The following is a 23,366-nucleotide window of genomic DNA, read 5'->3' as shown; positions in this document are numbered from 1 at the left end:
CCAAAGGCACTATTCTCACTGAATTCCAGTAGTAGTCATTCTTATGGGATTATTTGTAAATAGCCCTATAAATTTATAAGAGTTTATTAAAACCCTATAAATCATTAAAAATGCTGTAAATCATAAATTTACACCAGACGCTGCTGTGCTGGATCCATATGCAGATTTTACTCAGCCTGAAAAATAACACTTAAAAAATAAATTACCAAGTTTTCCTTTAAAAAGCCATTTGAGGACTTCTCTCTCTCAAGAAAAAAAAAAAGAGAGAGAGAGATTAGGTAGCACTGAGCCCACATATTGACCTGCTAACAACCACTTGGCATTGATTCCCAGCTGTCCAATATACCCAATCACATGCTCTTCTCCAGTCCTCACCACTCCCTATTGCTCCCTGCTCTGAGCTGAGGGTGGACTGATCATTTCCACATGCGCTTCCTTAGTAGTAAAGAAATGCTTCTCTGTATATTTCTCTCTCAAAGGTAGGGAAGTGAATGACTGAACAAAAGACACTCTGTTTTAGGGGAAAAATGACAGGAATCATATTTCTTCATGAAGTAAAGAAAGTTTCCCAGGTTTACTAGGCAAACGGAAAATCTGTTATAAAAAATATAACTGATGATGACATTAATTATATGTATATATATATACGTATGTGTATATTGATATAATACATTTGCTTAGGTTCTATAAAATGCCATAATAACTATCACTCTGCACCTTCATTTCTGTTACCTTCATAACCTGCGTAGGCTCAAGTCTGAAGATCTTTGGGGTAAGTCTTTTCTCTCCCAACTGTAAGCTCCCTGCTGCTGCTGCTGCTAAGGCGCTTCAGTCACGTCCGGCTCTGTGCAACCCCATAGACGGCAGCCCATCAGGCTCCCCGGTCCCTGGGATTCTCCAGGCAAGAACACTGGAGCTGGTTGCCATTTCCTTCTCCAGTGCATGCAAGTGAAAAGTGAAAGCGAAGTCGCTCAATTGTATCTGACTCCTAGCGACCCCATGGACTGAAGCACACCAGGCGCCTCCGCCCATGGGATTTTCCAGGCAAGAGTACTGGAGTGGGGTGCCATTGCCTTCTCTGTAAGCTCCCTGCTAGGACAGAAAACTCTTTCCTCCAGATGCCATTCTGCACAGCAGTTTAGATAGTGCATGCTGAATCAAACAGACCCCACCTGGAATGCTGGCCTTGCTATGCTGCTTGGTTTATGACTCTTGGCAAGTTTCTCCACCTCGCTAACCCTCAGTTTCCTCACCTGTAAAATGGGGATATTGTTAGCTACAGTTTACAGGGAAATCTTCATAATAAGATTAATGTGTGAAAAAGCTTAGCGTAGCACCTGGAACAAAATAATGGTTAAATAAATGATAACCATGACATTATTTATTATGTACTTCTTTCACATTTCCCATAGCACAGTCTTCCTACATTTTTAGGTTTTCAACAAGTATTACTGGAACTGAAATAAATCTGCACCTGGCCTTCAACCGTATCATGGTCATAAGGAAACTTCTCCTATTCTAGGAAGATATGGAGGAAAAAACCATCAAAATCAGACTTTAACAGGTCCACATAAAAGTCTCCAAACATTCTGAAACCTGCATCACTATCATTCAAACCACCTCTAACTGTAACTTCACAATGAAAACAGATAAAAACATCTGGAGTAAACACACAATTTTTTAAAGATTTCTACAGACTCCTTCCTTTCATGTGCTTCTACTTATACAGTTATTGCAAAATCGGAAAATATCCCACGGAACATGAATCAAAAGGTGTAAGAGCAGTATGGTTTCGCTCTTCTCTAGTTTTAATGAGGGTAATTTTTTTCTTAATTGCAGAAGAGTTGATTTGGATTGTCATTAAAGAAGTGATCTGGGATTCTGGGCCGCACATCCCCGCCCTCAATTAAACTGTATTCCGTAATGTCATTAAAAGCTGCTATTCTAAGTATTTGGGGAGGTTCAAGAGGGACTCTTTTCTTTGATTGTATGCCAACATTTTTTTTTACTTCTGCAAAAAAAAAAAAAAAAAGAGAGAGAGAGAGAACAGTTTAATAAATCTCTCTTGGATTTGTTTTGCAGCTTATTAGATCACTGTCTTCTCTGATTCTAGATCTGAAGGTTTCTTTCTGAGACTTAATTCTGCTATCAGTCACACTGAAAAGGAAAGAGATATGAGCAGCAGCCGCTTCTCAGATCTCCAAATGCAGAGGAGACACCCTGGAACCGGGGGTAGCTTTGTGACACTGTCGGTGGGAGGGGCAAACCCCTACTTGAAGATCTCTGATGCCTCCAAATGCTCTGAGGACAAAAATCGTAGATTCTCAGAACTCAACGGCTCTTTCTTGAAAAAAATAAATTGGCTCCAGTAAGTAAATTCTTTTACTGTTTTTAGGATTCCGTGCCTTGCTGTGTGATCTTGAGGGCATCATGCCATTTTCCTGCATCTGTTTAACCTTCTATAAAATATCCTCATTCCTCACTTCCAGCTCAAGCAGGACATTTAGGAGTTTTAGGAGCAATATATGGAGGAAGGCGTTTTTAGGCACTAAATGGTATCAGAAAGATTCAGCTCTATGGTCTCTGTCACTCAGGGAATGATTTTTTAAATCACAGATTTTCGTGTTGGTAGAGCTCTGAAAACTCTTGCACAATCTCATGATTTTATAGATGTTCTACAGAAGTTCAGTGAGTTGTCGAAGATCACACAGCTGTGCTGTAAATGAGATAATGCCCATTTGTGTTTGTTGTAGTGCCTAGTGTATATAAGCGCTCACAAACCTCACCTACAGCGGCCACTGCTGACATTATTGCTGTTGCTATTATTCAGGTCTCTTTACTCTCAGCTCCATGCTCTTTCTATCAGATACCTAAAGAAACTAAAAGAAGTTTGCTCCATGGGCCCAAGAAATTTCTTACTATGAGGAAAGTGATCAGGCTTCCCTGGTGGCTCAGTGATAAAGAATCCACCTGCCAATGAGGGAGACATGGGTTCAATTCCTGATGCAGGAAGATCTCACATGCCACGGAATCACTAAGCCCATGTGCCACCACTGCTGAGCCTGTGCTCAGGAGCACAGAAGCTGCAACTGCTGAAGCCCGGGCACTTTAGAGTCTGTGTTCCACAACAGGAGAGGCCATCACAGTGAGCAGTCCACTTGACACAACTAGAGAACAAGCCAACCCAGCAAAGAAGAGCCAAGTGAAGTCACTCAATCGTGTCCGATTCTTTGTGGCCCCATGGACTGTAGCCTAACAGGCTCCTCCACCATGGGACTCTCCAGGCAAGAATACTGGAGTGGGGTGCCATTTCCTTCTCCAGAGATCTTCCCGACCCAGGGATGGAACCCGGGTCTCCAGCGTTGCAGGCAGACGCTTTACCCTCTGAGCCAGCAGGGAAGTCCCTAAAGAAGAGCCAGCACAGCCCAAAAGAGACAAATACAAAGAAAAGTGATAGTTTCAAGAAGCCAGCTCATCTTTTCAAAACTGAGAAGGCCAAAACCTGGATTATGTCTGGGTACATAATTTGGAAAAGACCCTGATGCTGGGCAAGATTGAAGGCAGGAGGAGAAGGGGATGACAGAGGATGAGATGGTTGGATGGCATCACCAACTCAATGGACATGAGTCTGAAGAAGCTCTGGGAGTTGGTGATGGACAGGGAAGCCTGACATGCTGCAGTCCATGGGGTCACAAAGAGCTGGACACGACTGAACGACTGAACTGAACTGACATAGTTGCCAGGATGCCTAATCTGGGGCCTGCTTCCCTGGTGGCTCAGATGGCAAAGAATCTGCCTGCAATGCTGGAGACATGGGTCCGATCCCTGGTTTGGGAAGACTCCCTGGAAAAGGGAATGGCTATCCACTCTAGTATTCTTGCCTGGAGAATGTCATGGACAGAGGAGCCTGGCGGGCTATAGCCCGTGGGGTCGCAAAGAGTCAGACATGACTGAGGGACTAACACTCCCACTTTAGGAAGGAGCGGCTACCCCTTTTTCCTGGCCCTCCTGATGCCTCCACACTCAAGTAGTACTAGCACAGAGAAACTGCATGCTGTGGACCAGGATTGAACTCAGGCTTCAGCAGCCCTGCCCTCAAGTCCCCATGGAAGAGCAATGTCTTGGAAATGCAAAATCACGTTGACATGGAGAAAGAAAAGATGGCCCAGCACATGAAACTAGGAACACTATGTGGCCAAATGGCAAAAAAGACAAAATCAGACTTCTACCTCACACCATGCAGAAAACATAAGTTCTCTAGATTGATTAAGGACTTGTGTATACAAAATAAACCTGACATTCTTAGAAAAATTACAAATGAAAATCTTTCAGACTGGGATTGAGAAGTATTTCTTATAGATGATACAAAAAGATTTGACTATTAAAACGATGGATAAATTGATATTAAGAGTAAGAAATGAAAAAAGAGTAAAAATGAAAAGACAAGTTGCAAGCAGGGAAAAGTTTCTCATGATACACAAAATCAGCAAAACATGAGTATGAAGAATATATAGGATATCCTGCAAGTCAGTAAGAAAAATACAACCCCCCCCACACACACACACAAAATGGCCAAAGGACATGACAGACACAGCATAGATATGAAGCACTAAAGGCAAAGAAGCCAAGGGAAGGTTTTCAGCATCATTGGTGATCAAGAAACTGCAAATCGAAACAGGCATGACATATTTTATATCCATTTTATTGGCAGATTTTTAAATTGGGGCTATAGCAAGTGTTGAAGAGAATCCAGATCCACATAATAATTTTCATGAAGTACTGGTGGGAGAGTAAATTAATGGAAAACAGTTTAGCAATATCTCCTGAAGTTAAATATTCAGATTTCCTATGACCAAGCTAGAGAAGGAAATGGCAACCCACTCCAGTGTTCTTGCCTGGAGAATCCCATGGACAAAGGAGCCTAGCGGGCTATAGTCCATGGGGTCGCAAAGAGTCGGACACAACTGAGTGACTGACACACATGACCAAGCAAACCTACTAGTAGTTACGTGCCTCAAAGAGACTCTCGAGCATTTACAAAAAGTGTACAAAAACGTTCTTAGTAGAAACGCTTCCACTTTAAAAAAGTCAAAACAACCCAGGTGCTTAAAACTGAAGCTCTTAAAGGGACCAATGGAATTACTAGTTAGTGTATCTAGGGCTGGGAGTAGGGAATGGGCATGGGTATTAGAAGGTATGCCAGGCAGTGCTGACGAAGAAAGAATCGTGGAAGGGCATGTGTGGTGCCAGGAAAGGTGAGGAGCCAGTCAGGAGGCGAGAGCATGCCCCTTGAGGCTTATTCCATAGTGCCCTTTCCTTCCCAAGAGTCTTAGTGCCCAGCCTGAGGTGGGCATGCCAAGTCCCAGGCAGCATGCCTATACGACATGTCACTGAAGGAAAGCTGTGCTTTAAAAACCTGCAGTGACATAGCAACCACTGGCATCAGAGGTCCCATCTCCTGCTCAGGCAAAGGTCCCTATGCACAGCCGTCAGAGAGGCGCCCAGCCTTTGGACCAGGGGCAGAGAGTGAGGAAGAAAGAAGAAAAAATCTCTCAGGAGGAGCAAGGAAGCACTTGTTTCTAACATGAAAAATGAAGCATTTTCAATGAGAAAATGAGCACATCTCCTCCTGGTCACTCACTATAAGAACAAAGCATGGCGTAGTGGAAAGAAAATGAGCTTTGCTATTCAAATGATTTGCACCCAAGTCCAGCTCCACCCCTGCTGCCCGTGAGCAGCAGAGGGAGACAGTAATCGAAGACTCTATGTGCTTTCCTTCACTTCCCAGACTCCTTCACAGCTGGGCTGGGCACGCAGCATGGGCTCTGGGCACCGGGCTATGGGTGGAATCCTGGGGTGTCATCTTCAGGTTGAGGTTCTTGAGAGTGGCTCTGCTTTCTCCCTCCTCCTCCCTGTTGCAGACAGGTCAGGGGTACCACTGGCATAGCTTCACAAGGGACAACAGGGGTATGACTTTCATGACCTTTATCAGACTTTGCACAAGAGAGAAACAGACCACTGATATTTAGAGATTGATTTGTTACTTCAGAATCACATAGTCCAGTATACTAATATCCTAATATGTCATACCCTTGGTCTCACTGGGGTAAAATTATTTGACTCTCTAGGCCTTGGTTTGCCCACTATAAGATGCAGATAATTATACCTATGTAACCCGGACATTGCAAGTATTTAATATATGTTTATGTCCTATATGGGCTTCCCGGGTGATACTGGAGGTAAAGAACCTGCTTGCCATGCAGGAGACGTAAGAGATGCAGATTCGATCCCTGGGTTGGGATGATCCCCTGGAGAAGGCAATGGCAATCCACCCCAGTACTCTTGCCTGGAAAATCCCATGGACAGAGGAGCCTAGCAGGCTACAGTCCATGGGGTCACAAATATATGTCTTACATAGCAGATTATACATCAGTTCAGTTCAGTCACTCAGTCATGTCCGACTCTTTGTGACCCCATGGACTGCAGCATGTCAGGCTTCCCTGTCCATCACAAACTCCTGGAACTTACTCAAATTCAAGTCCATTGAGCTGGTGATGCCATCCAACCATCTCATCCACTGTCATCCCCTTCTCCTCCTGCCTTCAATCTTTCCCAGCATCAGGGTCTTTTCCAAGGAGTCAGTTCTTTGCATCAGGTGGTCAAGGTATTGGAGTTTCAACTTCAGCATCAGTCCTTCCATTGAATATTCAGGACTGATTTCCTTTAGGATAGACTGGTCACCACCTGCAGTGATTCTGAAGCCCCCAAAATAAAGTCTCTCACTGTTTCCATTGTTTTCCCATCTATTTGCCATGAAGTGATGGAACCAGATGCCATGATCTTCGTTTTCTGAATGTTGAGCTTTAAGCCAACTTTTTCACTCTTCTCTTTCACTTTCATCAAGAGGCTCTTTAGTTCTTCTTCACTTTCTGCCATAAGGGTGGTGTCATCTGCATATCTGAGGTTATTGATATTTCTCCCGGCAATCTTGATTCCAGCTTGATGAAGATCCAGCCTGGCATTTCACATGTTGTACTCGGCATATAAGTTAAATAAGCAGGGTGACAGTATACAGCCTTGACATACTCCTTTCCCGATTTGGAACCAGTCTGTTGTTCCATGTCCAGTTCTAACTGTTGCTTCTTGACCTGCATGCAGATTTCTCAGGAGGCAGGTCAGGTGGTCTTGAAGGTCATCTCTTGAACAATTTTCCACAGTTTGCTGTGATCCACACAGTGAAGGCTTTGGCGTAGACAATAAAGCAGAAGTAGATGTTTTTCTGAAACTCTCTTGCTTTTTCTATGATCCAATGGATGTTGACAATTTGATCTCTGGTACCTCTGCCTTTTCCAGCTTGAACATCTGAAAGTTCACAGTTCATATACTGTTGAAGCCTGTCTTGGAGAATTTTGAGCATTACTTTGCTAGTGTGTGAGATGAATGTAACTGTGCTGTAGTTTGAGCATTCTTTGGCATTGCCTTTCTTTGGGATTGGAAAGAAAACTGTCCTTTTCCAATCCTGTGGCCACTGCTGGGATTTCCAAATTTGCTGACATACTGAGTGCAGCACTTTCACAGCATCATCTTTTAGGATATGAAATGGCTCCGCTGGAATTCCATCACCTCCACTAGCTTTGTTCGTATTGATGCTTCCTAAGGCACACTTGACTCTGCATTCCAGGATGTCTGGCTCTAGAATGATCATATGTCTCTCCCTTTAGGATGCTGTTGATGTCATTGTTATTCTTGTGGTTATTTCTGTCACACAGTTGAGGCAGTAGATGTCTTTATTAAATAAGTGTCAGGGATCTGTGTCAGGCATTCTGCTAGTTGTTTAACATGCATTATCCTAATTCATAGCTAAAGAAATGAAAGCTCAAAGAAGTTACTTGTTCAAGGAACACAGCTAGTAAGCGATCAAGCCAGGATTTCCTAAATCAAACATTCATATTCTAACGTCCACATCCCTACTCACATTTTTCAGATGCGCAACCCAGAGGCTCAGAGATGTTACCTAAGTTCACCAAGCAAAATAATAACTGTTAGAGTGAGAGGACTTTTCTCCACTCCAGCCAGTGCTGCAGTGATGTGATAATTAGAAAAAAAAAAAAAAAGCCACCCTCTCAGGGTGCTGGACAGGGGTGTCCACCCCTCCCACCACAGAGACCCACTGTGAAGGTGAAGCGGGTCCCAGCAGCTCCAGGTACTGTGGGCTGCAGATAAAAAGAGGGGGGAAGAAGGAAACCACATCTTCATAAAAGAAAAATGGGGTGCTTGAGTTCAGAGAACAACTTCTCAATGAAGTTTCCAAAGAAAATCCCACTGGCTGAAAATAAACACTGGAAGAGTTTCCAAATCTCTGTCAGATCTCTGTCTCTTTCTCTGTCTCTCTGGCCCCGCCCTGTCCCTGTTTGTTGTGGAAGTAGAGGAAAGCCAGCCATGTGGATCCCAAAGCAGTTTACACTGAAGCAGATGGCACATCTGATTAGCATCAGACTAAAAAGACACATTACTTAGAGATTAGGTTCTCACAGGGACAAATCTGTTCCAAAGGCACAGAAGGTTTGGTTTTCTCACAGACTCCCCTCAGAGTTTTCTTGGGGCATACTTATTCATCCTTTCTCCCAGCATCACGACCAGGCCAGTCTGGAGACAACAGGAAATTCGTCTCCATCAGTTTCCCAGTTTTCCTCCCACTGAATCCTGAAGTCATTCGCACAGGGCGAGCCCCTCCCTGAAAGACCTTGGCTGCTGGTGACCCCTGACACCCTCACACCCCAGGACAACGGGTCACATTATGCCACTGAGGCTGCACAACTACCCAGGGAGGCGCACTCTCTGGTTATTCCCACTTTACAGATGAGGAAACTGAGGCTTGAAAGGATCACAGGTCAAGTAAATGCTGAGACAAATGGAGGCTAATTGCCTCCATGAAAGAAGGAAGATTTAAAAAGTGTGTGTGTGTACGCTTGCACGTGCACATATTTTGAAGCAGCCCCAAGGAGCTCCTCAGGTGGCAGAAGACTCGGATTTCATCCCTGGGTGGGGAAAATCCCCTGGAGAAGGGCACGGCAACCCCCTGCAGTATTCTTGCCTGGGAAATCCCGTGGACAGTGGACCCTGGCAGGTTACAGTCCCTGGGGTCCTAAAGAGCCAGACATGACTAAGCGACTCAGCACACAAGGAGCAAACCATCATAGAGGGTGACTGTCAAGCGTCCCAAACCATGTAGCTATACTGAGGCCCACAGCAAGGTAAACAGCGAGGCGAGAAACCACAAACATCTCACGCTGACCTGTGATGCTGGGTTCATGTCACCCGGGCCCTGGACAGAAACACTCTAGGGAAATGAGACAAAACCTGGAAAGACCATTCAAAGCCAGGATAGGAAGTGCATACACACCAAGGCCTTTTTGTTCATTAAGTCCTATGTTTCTCAGACCCTACAGAAAACACACAGCTTTCAGGGAAACCAGGAAACGTAACTTAGGGTTTCGTGTGACTATCAACTATGAAGGGACGCCCTTAGTGCAAAGAATCTGAAGGTTAGAAGTTGGAAAAATGAAAGGAGAGGCAGAAATAATAACCACACCACCAGTAATAACAGCGCTCACTTAGTATGAGATATTACATTGCTTTGATAAGCACTTTAGATGCACTGTTGGTCTCGTCAGCCCACATAACAATCTTCTAAGATACTGCTATCATTTTTCCCATTTTGCAGATGAGTTTGCTGAAGAGCAGAGAGGTTAAGCAAATTGCCCACGGTCACCCAGCTGATGAGGGGCTGAACCCAGGAATCCAACCCAAGAACCAGAGCCCTTAACCACTAAACCTTCTCCCTCTTTTCCATCGGATCCTCCTGAAGAGAAGCCAATAGGACAGTCTGCCAACAGTTTGGAAAGTGCTTAACAGCCTCCTGGCTCCTTGTCCTGATGCCAAAGTGTTCAAGGCTGTGAGTACAAGCTAATGTCACCGACAACACTCCAGGCAGTCTGCACATCTGGCAGTTAAGTAAGTACAGGCTCAAAGTAAACTGTTTCTCTGAGGCACAGGACACCTCCCGGGGGGACAACAGGAGAGATTTCATTCTAGTTCAGACCTGGCCAAGGAATCACACTCACCTTATTTCAGGGCATAAAAGAGACTTTCACCCAAGAGCCACAGACACCCAGTGAGTGCGTACATATGCAATCAGAGTGTTTTCATTTGGAACCTGAAGACTTAAAGAGGAGCCTGGGCTGAAGTTTCCCTTAGGGTTATTGTTTTAATTTATGCTTATTTTTTAAATTGAAGGACAGTTGATTTACAATCAACTATGATCACTAATCTAGAGCCAGACATCTTAGAATGTGAAGTCAAGTGGGCCTTAGAAAGCATCACTATGAACAAAGCTAGTGGAGGTGATGGCATTCCAGTTGAGCTATTTCAAATCCTGAAAGATGATGCTGTGAAAGTGCTGCACTCAGTATGTCAGCAAATTTGGAAATCTCAGCAGTGGCCACAGGATTGGAAAAGGTCAGTTTTCATTCCAATTCCAAAGAAAGGCAATGCCAAAGAATGCTCAAACTACCACACAATTGCACTCGTCTCACATGCTAGTAAAGTAATGCTAAAAATTCTCCAAGCCAGGCTTCAGCAATACATGAACCGTGAACTCCCTGATGTTCAAGCTAGATTTAGAAAAGGCAGAGGAACCAGAGATCAAATTGCCAACATCTGCTGGATCATGGAAAAAGCAAGAGAGTTCCAGAAAAACATCTATTTCTGCTTTATTGACTATGCCAAAGCCTTTGACTGTGGGGATCACAATAAACTGTGGAAAATTCTGAAAGAGATGGGAATACCAGACCACCTGACCTGCCTCTTGAGAAATCTGTATGCAGGTCAGGAAGCAACAGTTAGAACTGGACATGGAACAACAGACTGCTTCCAAATAGGAAAAGGAGTATGTCAAGGCAATATATTGTCACCCTGCTTATTTAACTTCTATGTAGAGTACATCATGAGAAACGCTGGACTGGAAGAAACACAAGCTGGAATCAAGACTGCCGGGAGAAATATCAATCACCTCAGATATGCAGATGACACCACCCTTATGGCAGAAAGTGAAGAAGAGCTAAAAAGCCTCTTGATGAAAGTGAAAGAGGAGAGTGAAAAAGTTGGCTTAAAGCTCAACATTCAGAAAATGAAGATCATGGCATCTGGTCCCATCACTTCATGGCAAATAGATGGGGAAACAGTGGAAACAGTGTCAGACTTTATTTTGGGGGGCTCCAAAATCACTGCAGATGGTGATTGCAGCCATGAAATTAAAAGACGCTTACTCCTTGGAAGAAAAGTTATGAGCAACCTAGATAGTATATTCAAGAGCAGAGACATTACTTTGCCAACAAAGGTCCATCTAGTCAAGGCTATGGTTTTTCCAGTAGTCATGTATGGATGTGAGAGTTGGACTGTGAAGAAGGCTGAGTGCCGAAGAATTGATGCGTTTGAACTGTGGTGTTGGAGAAGACTCTTGAGGGTCCCTTGGACTGCAAGGAGATCCAACCAGTCCATCCTAAAGGAGATCAACCCTGGGATTTCTTTGGAAGGAATGATGCTAAAGCTGAAGCTCCAGTACTTTGGACACCTCATGCGAAGAGTTGATTCATTGGAAAAGACTCTGATGCTGGGAGAGATTGGGGGAAGGAGGAGAAGGGGACAACCCAGGATGAGATGGCTGGATGGCATCACAGACTCGATGGACGTGAGTCTGAATGAACTCCAGGAGATGGTGATGGACACAGAGGCCTTGCGTGCTGCGATTCATGGGGTCGCGAAGAGTCAGACATGACTGAGCGACTGAACTGAACTGAACTGAACTGATACTTAGTTGTATTATACCTGTATTAGTTTCAGGCGTATATAAAGTGACTCAATTCTATATTATACATATATCTATATATATTCTTTTTCAGATCATTTTTAAAATATTTATTTATTTATGTGTTTATTTGTTTGGCTGCACAGGGTCTTAGTTGAGGCACACAGAACCTTTAGCTTCAGCGTGCATCTCTTAGTAGTGGCATGGACTGAAGCAGGCCCCACATTGGGAGTGTGGAGTTATTAGCCACTGGACGACCAGGGAAATCCCTTTGTAAGAGGGCTCACTTAGCAAATAAACAGTGGAAGAGGAGTTACCCTTAAGCTGTGCATAGGACCATATTGCTTCCACACCTAAACTAAGGATGGCTTGATGAATTATGCACTGCAGCCTCTTTAAAATGGCTCCCTAATGGGCTCTCCCTTCACCTACCTCTACATTGGGAGTGTGGGGTTATTAGCCACTGGACAGCCAGGGAAATCCCTTTGTAAGAGGGCTCACTTAGCAAGTAAACAGTGGAAGAGGAGTTACCCTTAAGCTTCCACACCTAAACTAAGGATGGCTTGATGAATTATGCACTGCAGCCTCTTTAAAATGGCTCCCTAATGGGCTCTCCCTTCACCTACCTCTAGTCTCTGTACGTATGTAAAGGTGAGAATTTTGCATTTCTTCCGTAACTGTGTACCCTGGGGCTGGCCTTCTGTCACTTAGTATTAATCAGAGGGTTTTTACTGACTCAAACGCAGAGGCGCAGCAGGACTGGTGGGCGGCAGCTGTCTGGCCCAGCCTGTGATTATGCTGACCCTAGGGGCCACCGTCAGCCCAGGAGATGCGACTCCAGTAAAGGAATTACTCTGACTCCCAGCAGGCTGGAACTGACACCACATGCCCAAACCAGGACCGCGCTAACATTCCACCTGGCCTCGACGCTGAGCGGGGCCCTGACGACAGCAGCTCTGAACAATGGAAAGCAGCCCAGCGGCTCAGCTCCCTGCTGCCTGTGCAGCACCAGATGCAGCAAGAGCCGCCCTCGCCACGCCCCTCGGCGGGACTCGATTCACCCCTGCAGGGACACGGCCTGAAATCCGGGGAGGGACAGCCAGGGCCGAAGGGGCAGGCATACTTCAATGCTTCAGCATGAGGGCGATTCATTCTGACATGGAAATCAGAAGGTGAAACCTGAGAAAGGCTCACTTGAAAAAAAACAAAACTAAACTAAACAGTAAGATAAGACATATAACAACTCTTAGCAAGATTAGTTTCCAATCACCTGCACAAACCACTTTGGACAAACAAACCATGTCACACATCAACTAAATGGTCAGCAAACTCTAGGCATGAATAAATATCACAAGATCATCTTTCTTCCCATGCCTTTCTCCTACTCTTAATGGGATGGGATTCAGACAGCAATTTTGGATGCACCATGTTAAGCAGGCATTAGGGGGAAGAAAATTTTTACAATGAAGTGGTTCCTGAATGTTTCTGTGATAACCCAGCACTTTACATAAATCTTCAAGCCTCACTCTGAATAAATCCCAGATAGGTGATGAATGATCCTCTGCCTTCTAAGACTCCTTGTTCCTTGCACAGTTTGCTTCTCGTTGTATCACTGACACCAGCATGAACAGAAAGGAATTTCAATTGGAAAGCCTTGAGCTGAGGGTACAGAAAACAGAATTGACCCTCTAAAGTCATCTTTTTCAATGTCACAAAAAGGACTGGTGTCAGGAAATCATGAATATTAACATATAAGCCCTATGTACTCATAGCTGGAGGATGCGGGGCCATCCAGCTCATCAGCCTCAAAACAGGGAGCCCCAAGGCGGGGGGTGCTGGGTGGGGACTGACGGTCACCAGAGATCGGTTTGGGTGAGTTCTGGCTGCGACCGCAGCACAAGTCCACTGTCTTTCCCTGCTCTCCAGGAAATACCGTTAATGAAGAAAGGCAACATCCAGAGTAGCGGGGTAACAGGCTACTGTGAAAGCAGCAACAGGAGACAGGGGGCTCTACAGTATATACGTATTTGCTTGCTTATGCAGTGAGTGCCCCTGGAAGCAAACACAACAGGAGCCCAGAGCCACTGACGCCTCTATGAAGGGACTGGCAATTTACCTACCTCCTCTCAGGTAGAGTACAGACCTCACAGCAAAGTAGCTCCAGACTGGACTTCCTAGTGTTTCAGAGGTTTAGACTCTGTGCTTCCAATGCAAGGGCCAGAGGTTTAATCCCTGGATGGGGAACTAAGATCCCACATGGCACAGCCAAATTGAAAACAAAAATTATATGAAAATGACTCTAAATCTGGCCTCTCATTAAACCTTCTCAGGAAAAACAAATAGTACAGCCTATGTTACCTTGAAATTAGTTTCGATTCTGATATTTAAGTTGTCAGCTACTTTCTACTCCCCGCTTCATTCAGACTAAGGGAGTTAGTCTGAGAGAAGAAACATTTGGTAACCACAGAGCATGTGATGGGCACTGGGGCTTCATGCGCCCCCACCAGCCAAGATATTTCACACTCACCTTGCTTTTTAAAGAGATTGCTCTGCACTATCTCATTCATGGACTGGACTTTCTGCTTTTGGAGTTTCACGGGAGGGATGCACGTGTAGAATTCGTAGAGGAGTTGGCTAAGGGCAGGAAAAACAGGAGCACAGAGAAGCCGTTAGACCAATGCCCGCCACCTCCTGACACAGTCCTTCCCCAGCCTGTCGGCCGTGGAAGCAGAAACAACGAACATCTTGCTCCCTTTGCCACCCCTCCCCCTGCCCCGAGCATGATAAGCCTTCAGTGGACATGCGTACTTGGTCTCGGTGTTGAATACTAATACCAACAGCACTCAAAAAGACGTGAAAACTGGAAAATAACAGCAAGAACCCCAACCTCAGGTACATGTTTTGCACTTGACATCTACTGTGCCATGGAAACATCACAAGTTTATAAGGCAGATCCAATGCTCATCTCAATTTTCCAAGTGGGAAAAGTAAGGCTTAAAAAGATTAACTTTTCCAATTTACACAGTTAAGGGATCAAAGAAACAAGGGTTTAAAACCAGGTTCTAATTTCATTTCCATACCATTTTATTTTTCTAATGTTTTATACTTGGTAATGCTTTAGATATCTTAAAAATGTCCTAATTGAAAAAAAACTGTGAAAAGTTATAGATTAGAACAAGTTTGGAATATGAAAAAGAAGACAGCTCTTTCCAAATAGAGTGAAAATAAAAACGCCACTGAAAAAAAATTATAACCCCTGTCAGCATTCCAAAATAAGCTCTTTGTGTTCATTTCTTTCAAATCCTCATTAAGCATCTATTTAATATGTGACAGGCAATGTGCAGGGCAGAGGGGATAGAATAGAAACAGACTTGGTCCCATTTGGCATGGAACTTACATTCTAATGAAGGCCAATGCACAACACAAAAGCAAGCAAATCAATACAGGGCCAGATACGCAATGAAATGAACAGGGAGTTGTAACGGTGCAGGGGTTACAGGATGAATCTAATTTATTTACAATGTTCAGAGGTAGCTTCCCCAAGAGGACAACATTCAGCTTGAGAGCAGAAGAATGAGAAGCCAGCAGAAATCTTCATGTGAACAGTGGAAAAGCTGATGAGAGCTGCATAAAGTCTGGAGAGCACTGAACAGAGTCACACCAATGTCACTGTCTCAGCTTCGGTGACTGTGCTGTCGTTGTCTAAACGTGAACAACCAGGGGAGCCCAGTGAGAAGCATGTAGGCATTCTCCACGTACTATCTCTGCAGCTCTTTTCTAAATCTAAAAGTTTTCCAATATAAAAGGTTTTGAGGGACTTTCCTGGCAGTCCAGGGGTTAAGACTCTGCCTTCCAGGGCAGGGAGTATGAGTTCGACCCCTGGTTAGGGAGATAAGATCCCATATGCCACACAACATGGGCCCCCAAAATTTTTAAATGGTCTATATGCTATCTTGCAACTTAAGTAAATTTGGGAGAAGGAAGAAGAGGGTATATCTGGCTCAGATGCCCCTAAATGGCATAAGCATACTGAGATAATGTGCTGCTCTCATGAAAGGAATGGAGCGAAGGAGGAAAAAGTGAAGGGGAGCCCATCTCATTATGCCATTAAGTATGTATCTCTATGGTTCTCTATTTGTAACCACAGAGCTTACAGGGCAAACACAGGAACCCCCAAAACCTTCAAGCCCAGGTGAAATGGAGACAAATGTTTCATATTCTGTATCATTGTGCGCGCCTGTGCTCAGTCCTGTCTGACCCCTGGACTGGAGCCCACTGGGCTCCCCTGTCCATGAGATTTCTCAGGCAAGAATACTGGAGCAGGTTGCCATCTCCTCCTCCAGGAGAGCTTCCTGACCCAGGTATCCAATCCACGTCTCCTATGTCTCCTTCATTGCCGGTGGATTCTTTAAGCCACCAAGGACTGATATCAATGATACAATTCTTTATCACTGGTATCAATCAAAAAAAGATGCTTATTTTATAGCTAGTTTTCCCCAAATCTGACACAAACGAAAACGTAACAATCCCACACTGAAGTCCCTGGAGGAAGTTCCGCCGGGCCTGGCCCCTCTTTCCCCATGCTGAGTGTCCGTCTGGAATTCCCCACAAGAACCCTCCTCTCTCTCTCTGCATCCCTGGCTTGGCCCAGAGCCCAGGAAAGTACAGCATCAGCTCTCACCTGAGTAACTTTGCATCAAAGACGGTTTCCACATCATGGAGGACAGATGGGATATATTTCAAAGCTGCCACCTAGGTAGAAATTAAAATAAACGTGAGTTATGCCCATGGCCAATGACTCTGCCAACAATTCTGCCTGGTGGCAAGGAAGCTTTGCAACAGGACACAGATCAAGGAAGGAGGAGCCTACACCCTGGGTACTACTGCTGCTGCTAAGTCGCTTCAGTCATGTCCAACTCTGTGTGACCTCATAGACGGCAGCTCACCAGGATCCTCCGCCCATGGGATTTTCCAGGCAAGAGTACTGGAGTGGGTTGCCATTGCCTTCTCCACTGGGTACTGGTACAGTGACTCAAACTCTCATGTAGATTGAAACCTTAGATATGTGAGTTTCTTCTATCTTCAAGGGCCTAGAAATGTATAGTAGAACAATCATGGATTTGGAAGTTATATACACTTACAGTCAAATTCTGGTTCTACTCCTTGGTAGCCATGTGACTTTGGACAAAACACTTAATCCCTCCGATTTCTCATTTTCCTTGTCTGTTAACGAGAGGAAATGATGCCTATTTTTCAGGATTGCAAAGATTCAAAATAATATAAATGAGGCATCCAGCAGAGAGCCAGGCACACTATGGGTGCTGTGTAAAGGGCAACTTCTATCATCACTGGAAGACAGCGTGGTTGAGTTGTACTGTTGGTGGTAAGGATGGTATGGACCGAGTTCTATTTCTAATCTCTCTCCTTGACCAATTTGAGAACAACTGTGGGCACATTTCTGCAGCTACTAGCTGGGTTAGGAAAACTGGGCATTACGGCGGACGACCTTTTTCCCTCTGTGTGAGGTAACTGATGCATCCAGAGGTGGGAAACACACCCAGGGCCTTGTAAAACAGCACCATTTGCTAAATAACGGAGTAGACGGTAATTTCTACAAAAAGAGTTGAAGACTTTCACCTATGTGGAAAACAGTGTTTAAAAATCTGTAGGTGTGTGCCCTTCACATTTTCTTCATTCTCTTCTTCCACATATTCTAAGGGTTCTCTAGTCAATAAGTATCACCCTTTAGGGCTTCCCTGGTGCCCCAGTGGTAACGAATCCGCCTGCCAGTGTTGGAGACACGCGTTCGATCCCTGGGTCAGAAAGATGCCTTGGAGAAGGAAATGGCAACACACTCCAGTATTCTTGCCTGGGAAATCCCCATGGACAGAGGAGCCTGGGGGCCTACAGTCCAGATGGTCAGAAAGAGTCAGACAGGACTAAGCGACTAATACAACAACAATCACTGTTTTACAATTAAACCAAAATTAAAACAGTGAAAATTATTATTTTTTAAACAAACTCTTCCTCCTAGCCATATACAGTTGAGTTTCTTAGTGAACGTGGATAACCATTGTGACTATGCTCCACTGAAAGTTCTCAGAGAGGACACCATGCTGTTAGGTAATTTTATTAAATCTTATTTTCTCCTACAAGGGACACACTAGTTTCATAGATCAGGAACCTCTAGGGCATCAAGATTTAATAACTAGGTCACAAAGTTAGCAAGTGGGAGAGTCAGACTTTAAACACAGACAGGCTGCTTACAGAGCCACTCCTTGTAACCCTCAAGCTACACGCCCACCTCGCTCAAATAGCATCTCTCTCTCTCCTTGCCTTCATGCTTATTCTCCTTGTTATTTATGAATTTTGCACATCAGACTTATGTTTGTTATTTAAAAAATTCAGACAGGTATTAGGATGAAAATTATCCCTGAAGTCCTGTATCTCCATCTCTGCCCTAATCCCTACTGCTCAGCTCAGAAGGGGTCACTGTCAACGGTGCAATGAGTCCTGACTGCTTTCTATGCATGAACATGTGTGTGTTGTGTGTGCTGCACGTATGTGCCTGTGCACGCGTACGTGTGTGATTACACAGTTCTATAACTTGCTTTTTGCAGCTAACCATGTACCACCAGGATTTCTGCCATCAATTCATAGAGCGCACTCTTCATTTCTCACCACTGCATAACAAGACTCATGTGGGCACACCAAGTTCTCCTTACTAATGGACTCCATGCTATCTTGGGCTTCCCTGGTAGCTCAGACGGTAACCAATCTGCCTGCAATGCAGGAGACCCAGAGTCAATACCTGGGTGGGGAAGATCCCCTGGAGAAGGAAATGGCAGCCCACTTCAATATTCCTGCCTGGAGAATTCTCCAGACAGAGGAGCCTGGTGGCCTACAATCCACGGGGTCACAAAAAAGTCAGACACGACTGAGTGACTAACACTTCCACGGTCACACTTTCCATACTATCTTTAGTTTCTCTTTATCATAAAATAAGTGGCAGAAAATATTGAACACATACATTTGTGTGTCTCTGAGAATCCCAATGGGATGGATGCAGTGCTGAAGAGGAGCTAGTGCATCAGATGTACGTACACACGTGCAAATGTGCACACAAATGTATATTCATATCTGTTTCACGAGAATCTGTCATATTACCTTAGAAAGAAGCAGTAATCAATTTCCTTAAACTTACAACCTTGCTAACACTAGTATGCAAATCTGTTTGATTTTGTCACCCTGATATATAATTTGCAGCTGTTATCTGCAACTCTTTGGGTCTAGTGCAGGGGGGCACCTTTTCTATACTTATTGAACAACTATACTTACTATCAGCACAGTGGTAAGGAATCCACCTGTCAATGGAGGAGAAACAAGAGATGCATGTTTGATCCGTGGTCTGGGAAGATCCCCTGGAGAAGGAAATGGCAACCCCCTCCACTATTATTGCCTAGAAAATTCCACGGACAGAGGAGTCTGGCAGGCTGCAGTCCATGGGGTTGGAAAGAGTTGGACATACTGAATGGGCGCATATGCAAATATTTACTATCTACTTGCCTGTATTCTTTCTCCATTTTTCTTTCAGGTGATTTCTTTTCTTATTGGTGTGGAATTCTTTATACATCATTAACATTAACCCCTTTGCAGTAACATATTTTGCAAGAATTTTCTTTCACTTCCCCTGTGGTTGACTGTTGCTTTCTTTTAGCTTTATCATATCTTTCATTGTACAGAAGGATTTTAATTTGTACGTTGTCAGATGTGTCAGACCTTTTCTTTACAGTTATTGGATTTTATGTCTGAAGATTTACTCTTTATTCTTCAAATCAAGATGACAAGAGATAACAAGATTCCAGAGCAAATGTTTCTAAAACTAGGCTCTATTGGGACACCTTTGCTCTATAGGATGGTGTTAGGTATTCTGTGGGAGGGAAAGGATTTGCAATCAAACAATTACGGGAAAGTTTGGTTTAAGCAAAGATAAGCCAGTAAGGTGCATTTTTTTAGTCTTGATACTTTTTTTTTTTTTTGGCAGAACTTCTCTGAATTTTAATATGCTAAGTTGCACTATGACATTCCTCCAGGCAATTATCATATACAGTGCCTTCCAGCCTAGTTGGTCAGGTCATCTGTATCAGGAAACATCAAGATACAGCAAAAGCAGATGCCTGCAGGGCTGGGCAAGTAGCAGACAGAAGTGAAATCAGAAGAGCGTAGGCCAGTGGGAAGTGATCAGGGGTGTAGAACCCACACTCTAAAGAATGAGGCATTCTTGCTCACTTGTTTTACCACTGCTAGCCAAATCAAACACCCCTGCAGGCCGCACTTCTCCACGGGCTGCCAGCTTACAATCTCCTCATCCTAAAGAGATGCCACAGGTGAGGCATGTGCCCTGATAAAGGCTGGTCTAAGCATTCAAACCAACTGTTCCTTCCTTACTCTAGGCCCGCAGGGAGCTGAGGTCGGGGGATTCCCAGTGCTCCACCCAGCACCTGCAAGCACCTAGGGCCGTCTCCTCACTCCCCAAGCCTCAGCATTTTCATGTGGGGCAAATGAGAGAGGGGAATGATGGCAAATAAAGCATACTTTGCACCTATTGTAATGCCCAGTACACAGCGGGCCTCCGAAAGGATGCATGCTGTATCTCCCCCTTCTCACCTCTCTGACATCAGCCAGCCCTCACTACCCAGAGCCTGGACAAAGACTACTGCGGGCTCATCGATTAAGACCATAATTAAGACCAAAGTGAGGGAACAAAAACAGAAATGAAATCCTTGGCAAGTCAGGGAAAACCAGGACTCCAGTGTCTAAGCAAGTTGCTGGCTTTCAAGCGCTGCGTGGCATTCCAGGGCTTTGGAGAGATTCTGTAGAGCAGCAGTCACCAGGCATCTCTACGGACACTCACACTTCAGTGCTTCAGCTGTGAGTGAGCAGGAGCTGGACGAGGCTGGGACAAGGGTTACTTCAGAAGCCCATCTTGCCAGCCTCCCAGCCCTGGGCTAGTGATAAAGCAAAGCAAACTGAGTGGTTCACATCCTGAGACTGCAAGGGTACTGTCAAGTCAACTGTGGAATATTAAACGCCCATCTGACCCAGCTGGCCTCACAGACAAGTGGCAGGCCTGTGGCTTTCTTTCCCAAAGGGGACAGGAAGTTTGCCAAGTCCACTGTTATAGTCCTCAGGGGGCCTGCCTTCACACAGCCCAGACACACCTGAGTGGAGGGACAGCAGGTGAGCTCAGCAGGTGCTGCCACTGAGCACTCCCCGGAGGCAGAACTCAGCCACAAGGCCCACTGGGGTTCTCCATCTGTTGCAAGTCTCTGAGGCCTGGGAACTAGAAATAGCCTGGCTTTCTAGACCCGTTGGCCTCCTGGGAACCATGTTGTTCCACTGTTGTTAATATTTCTCCTCTCATTAATACTACTATCACACATAAACCACTACTGTTGTATCACTTTCATCTCACAGTGGGAAAACATGAAAGTGTTAGTCACTCAGTCCTGTCTGACTCTTTGCAACCCCATGGAGTGTAGTCCACCGGGCTCCTCTGTCCCAGGCAAGACTACTAGAGTGGGTAGCCATTCCCTTCTCCAGGGGATCTTCCCGACCCAGAGATCGAACTCAGATCTCCCACACTGCAGGCGGATTCTTTGCTGTTTGATCCACCAGGGAAGCCCCATCTCATAGTACATATCCTTATATCATATATAATATTTAAGAAAAACACAACAAGAGGTATTCTTATGCATGTATGTGTGCATATATATACATGTATAAGAATATATATTTGGATTAATATATTTTAATCAAAGTAGCAAACCATTAGTGGAAACTTTATCCATGCATGGTATCACTTCATTTTTACAGCTGCTCTAGGAATAGATGCTGTCATTCCGCTAGAGAGGTAAAATAACTTGCCAGAATACATACAGCTAATAAGCCACTTGCTGATGGCTCAGCTGGTAAAGAATCTGCCCGCAGTGCAGAAGACCCCGGTTAGATTCCTGGGTCGGCAAGATCCACTGGAGAAGGGACAAGCTACCCACTCCAGTATTCTTGGGCTTCCCTGGTGACTCAGCTGGGAAAGAATCTGCCTGCAATGCGGGAGACCTGGGTTCAATCCCTGAGCTGGCAAGGAAGGCTACCCACTCCAGTATTCTGGCCTGGAGAATTCCCTGGACTGTATAGTCCACGGAGTCGTAAAGAGTTGGACATGACTGAGCAACTTGCGCTTTCAATAAGCCACACAGCAAAGATACGCACCTGATTCTTCCCGACTGGCTTCTGGCCAGCGTGCTCTGCTACCTTCTACTCTGCTCTAGGAAAACGTCCATCCTGGCAAGCGGGGAAGACAAGGCTGGACTCAGGGAGGAGCGGGTGAAAAGCCTCCCCGTTAAGAGGGTGACTCCTAAATGTGTGCGCTTATTTCGGCTGTGCCGCATCTCCACGCTGCCGGGGCTTTCCTCTGCGTGCACCCAGGCGGGGTGGCGACCCCTGCTCGGGCTTCTCTTGTTGGGAGCGGAGCACGGGCCCCAGGGTGTGAGGGCTGTGGTAGCTGCGGCTCCCAGGCTCTAGAGCACAGGCTTAATAGTGTGACCATGCGCTTAGCTGCTCTGAGGCATGGGGATCTTCTCCGATTAGGGATCAAACCTGTGTCTCCTGCATTGGCAGGTGGATTCTTTACCACCAAGCCCTCAGGGAAGCCCTCCGAGGATGGCTTTTGAAAGAAGATATCATTTTTCTGATATGCCTCAAGCGTCCTTCTCATCACAAACATAAGGGTTGCAAGAAAGGCCACCAGGAAAACATTTTCCAGATCAGTAATTAGTTTGTAACGTGGCTCCAAGTGAATTTCCCAGATGAGTCATCAGTTCCAAGTCCCTCTGCCAGACGCCAGGTACAGCACTCAAGAAGAGAGCCAGACCCCAGTCAAGCAGTAGTGATTTTACTGTCCCAAGAGGAGTCATAGGAGAACCCTTGTGATGATTGCTATCCAGAAGGGCTTCACCAGAGCTGATAATCCTGGGCTGCGAGCACACAGCAAATGTTTAAGAATAACAGCAAAAATCAAAACTACACAGCTGCACTCCCTCAAACTCGAAGGGGATTTATCTTCTGTTTCCAGACTCCTCATCTACCATTCTCTCTCTCGCCCACCCCCTCTGTCTTTCTCTTTCTCGCTCTCTTGGTCTCTCTCTTTGTCTCCCTCCCCTTCCCAGAGTAAGACTGCACAGTATTGGTGCCAGCAGACAGACTTCTAGTGCAAAAGAATGTATCTTGCATTGATGCAAAGTTATACTGGAACACTAGATGTCTTCCTCATTCAAGAGCTCTGACAATATTCCCATCCCACCAATTGACAATCCTTTTATTTTAGTCAAATGATGGACAGTCAAGGTCCCTGGAAACTGGGCAGACACCGCCACGGGGATTCACCATATCTGACCAGAAGAAGCAGTCTTCCTAGAGATGCTGAGCTGTCCCTGAGGAA

The 23,366-nt window shown here is 45.1% G+C and overlaps 1 protein-coding gene across 1 annotated transcript in view; it reads right to left on the bottom strand.

The window, feature by feature from the left end:
- The window catches only part of DOCK2 (dedicator of cytokinesis 2), a 474,846-nt gene that overhangs the window by 326,418 nt on the left and 125,062 nt on the right, over positions 1 to 23,366 (bottom strand). The window contains exons 24-25 of the mRNA XM_069556001.1: positions 16,548 to 16,618; positions 14,394 to 14,500 (exon numbers count right to left, since the gene is read on the bottom strand). Coding sequence (XP_069412102.1) covers positions 14,394 to 14,500; positions 16,548 to 16,618 — 178 coding nt within the window. The remainder of the gene's footprint in view (positions 1 to 14,393; positions 14,501 to 16,547; positions 16,619 to 23,366) is intronic.

This window comes from Ovis canadensis, chromosome 16, assembly GCF_042477335.2.
Source record: "Ovis canadensis isolate MfBH-ARS-UI-01 breed Bighorn chromosome 16, ARS-UI_OviCan_v2, whole genome shotgun sequence".
Taxonomy (NCBI): Eukaryota; Metazoa; Chordata; class Mammalia; order Artiodactyla; family Bovidae; genus Ovis; species Ovis canadensis.
This window is presented reverse-complemented; position numbering and strand designations above follow the sequence as displayed.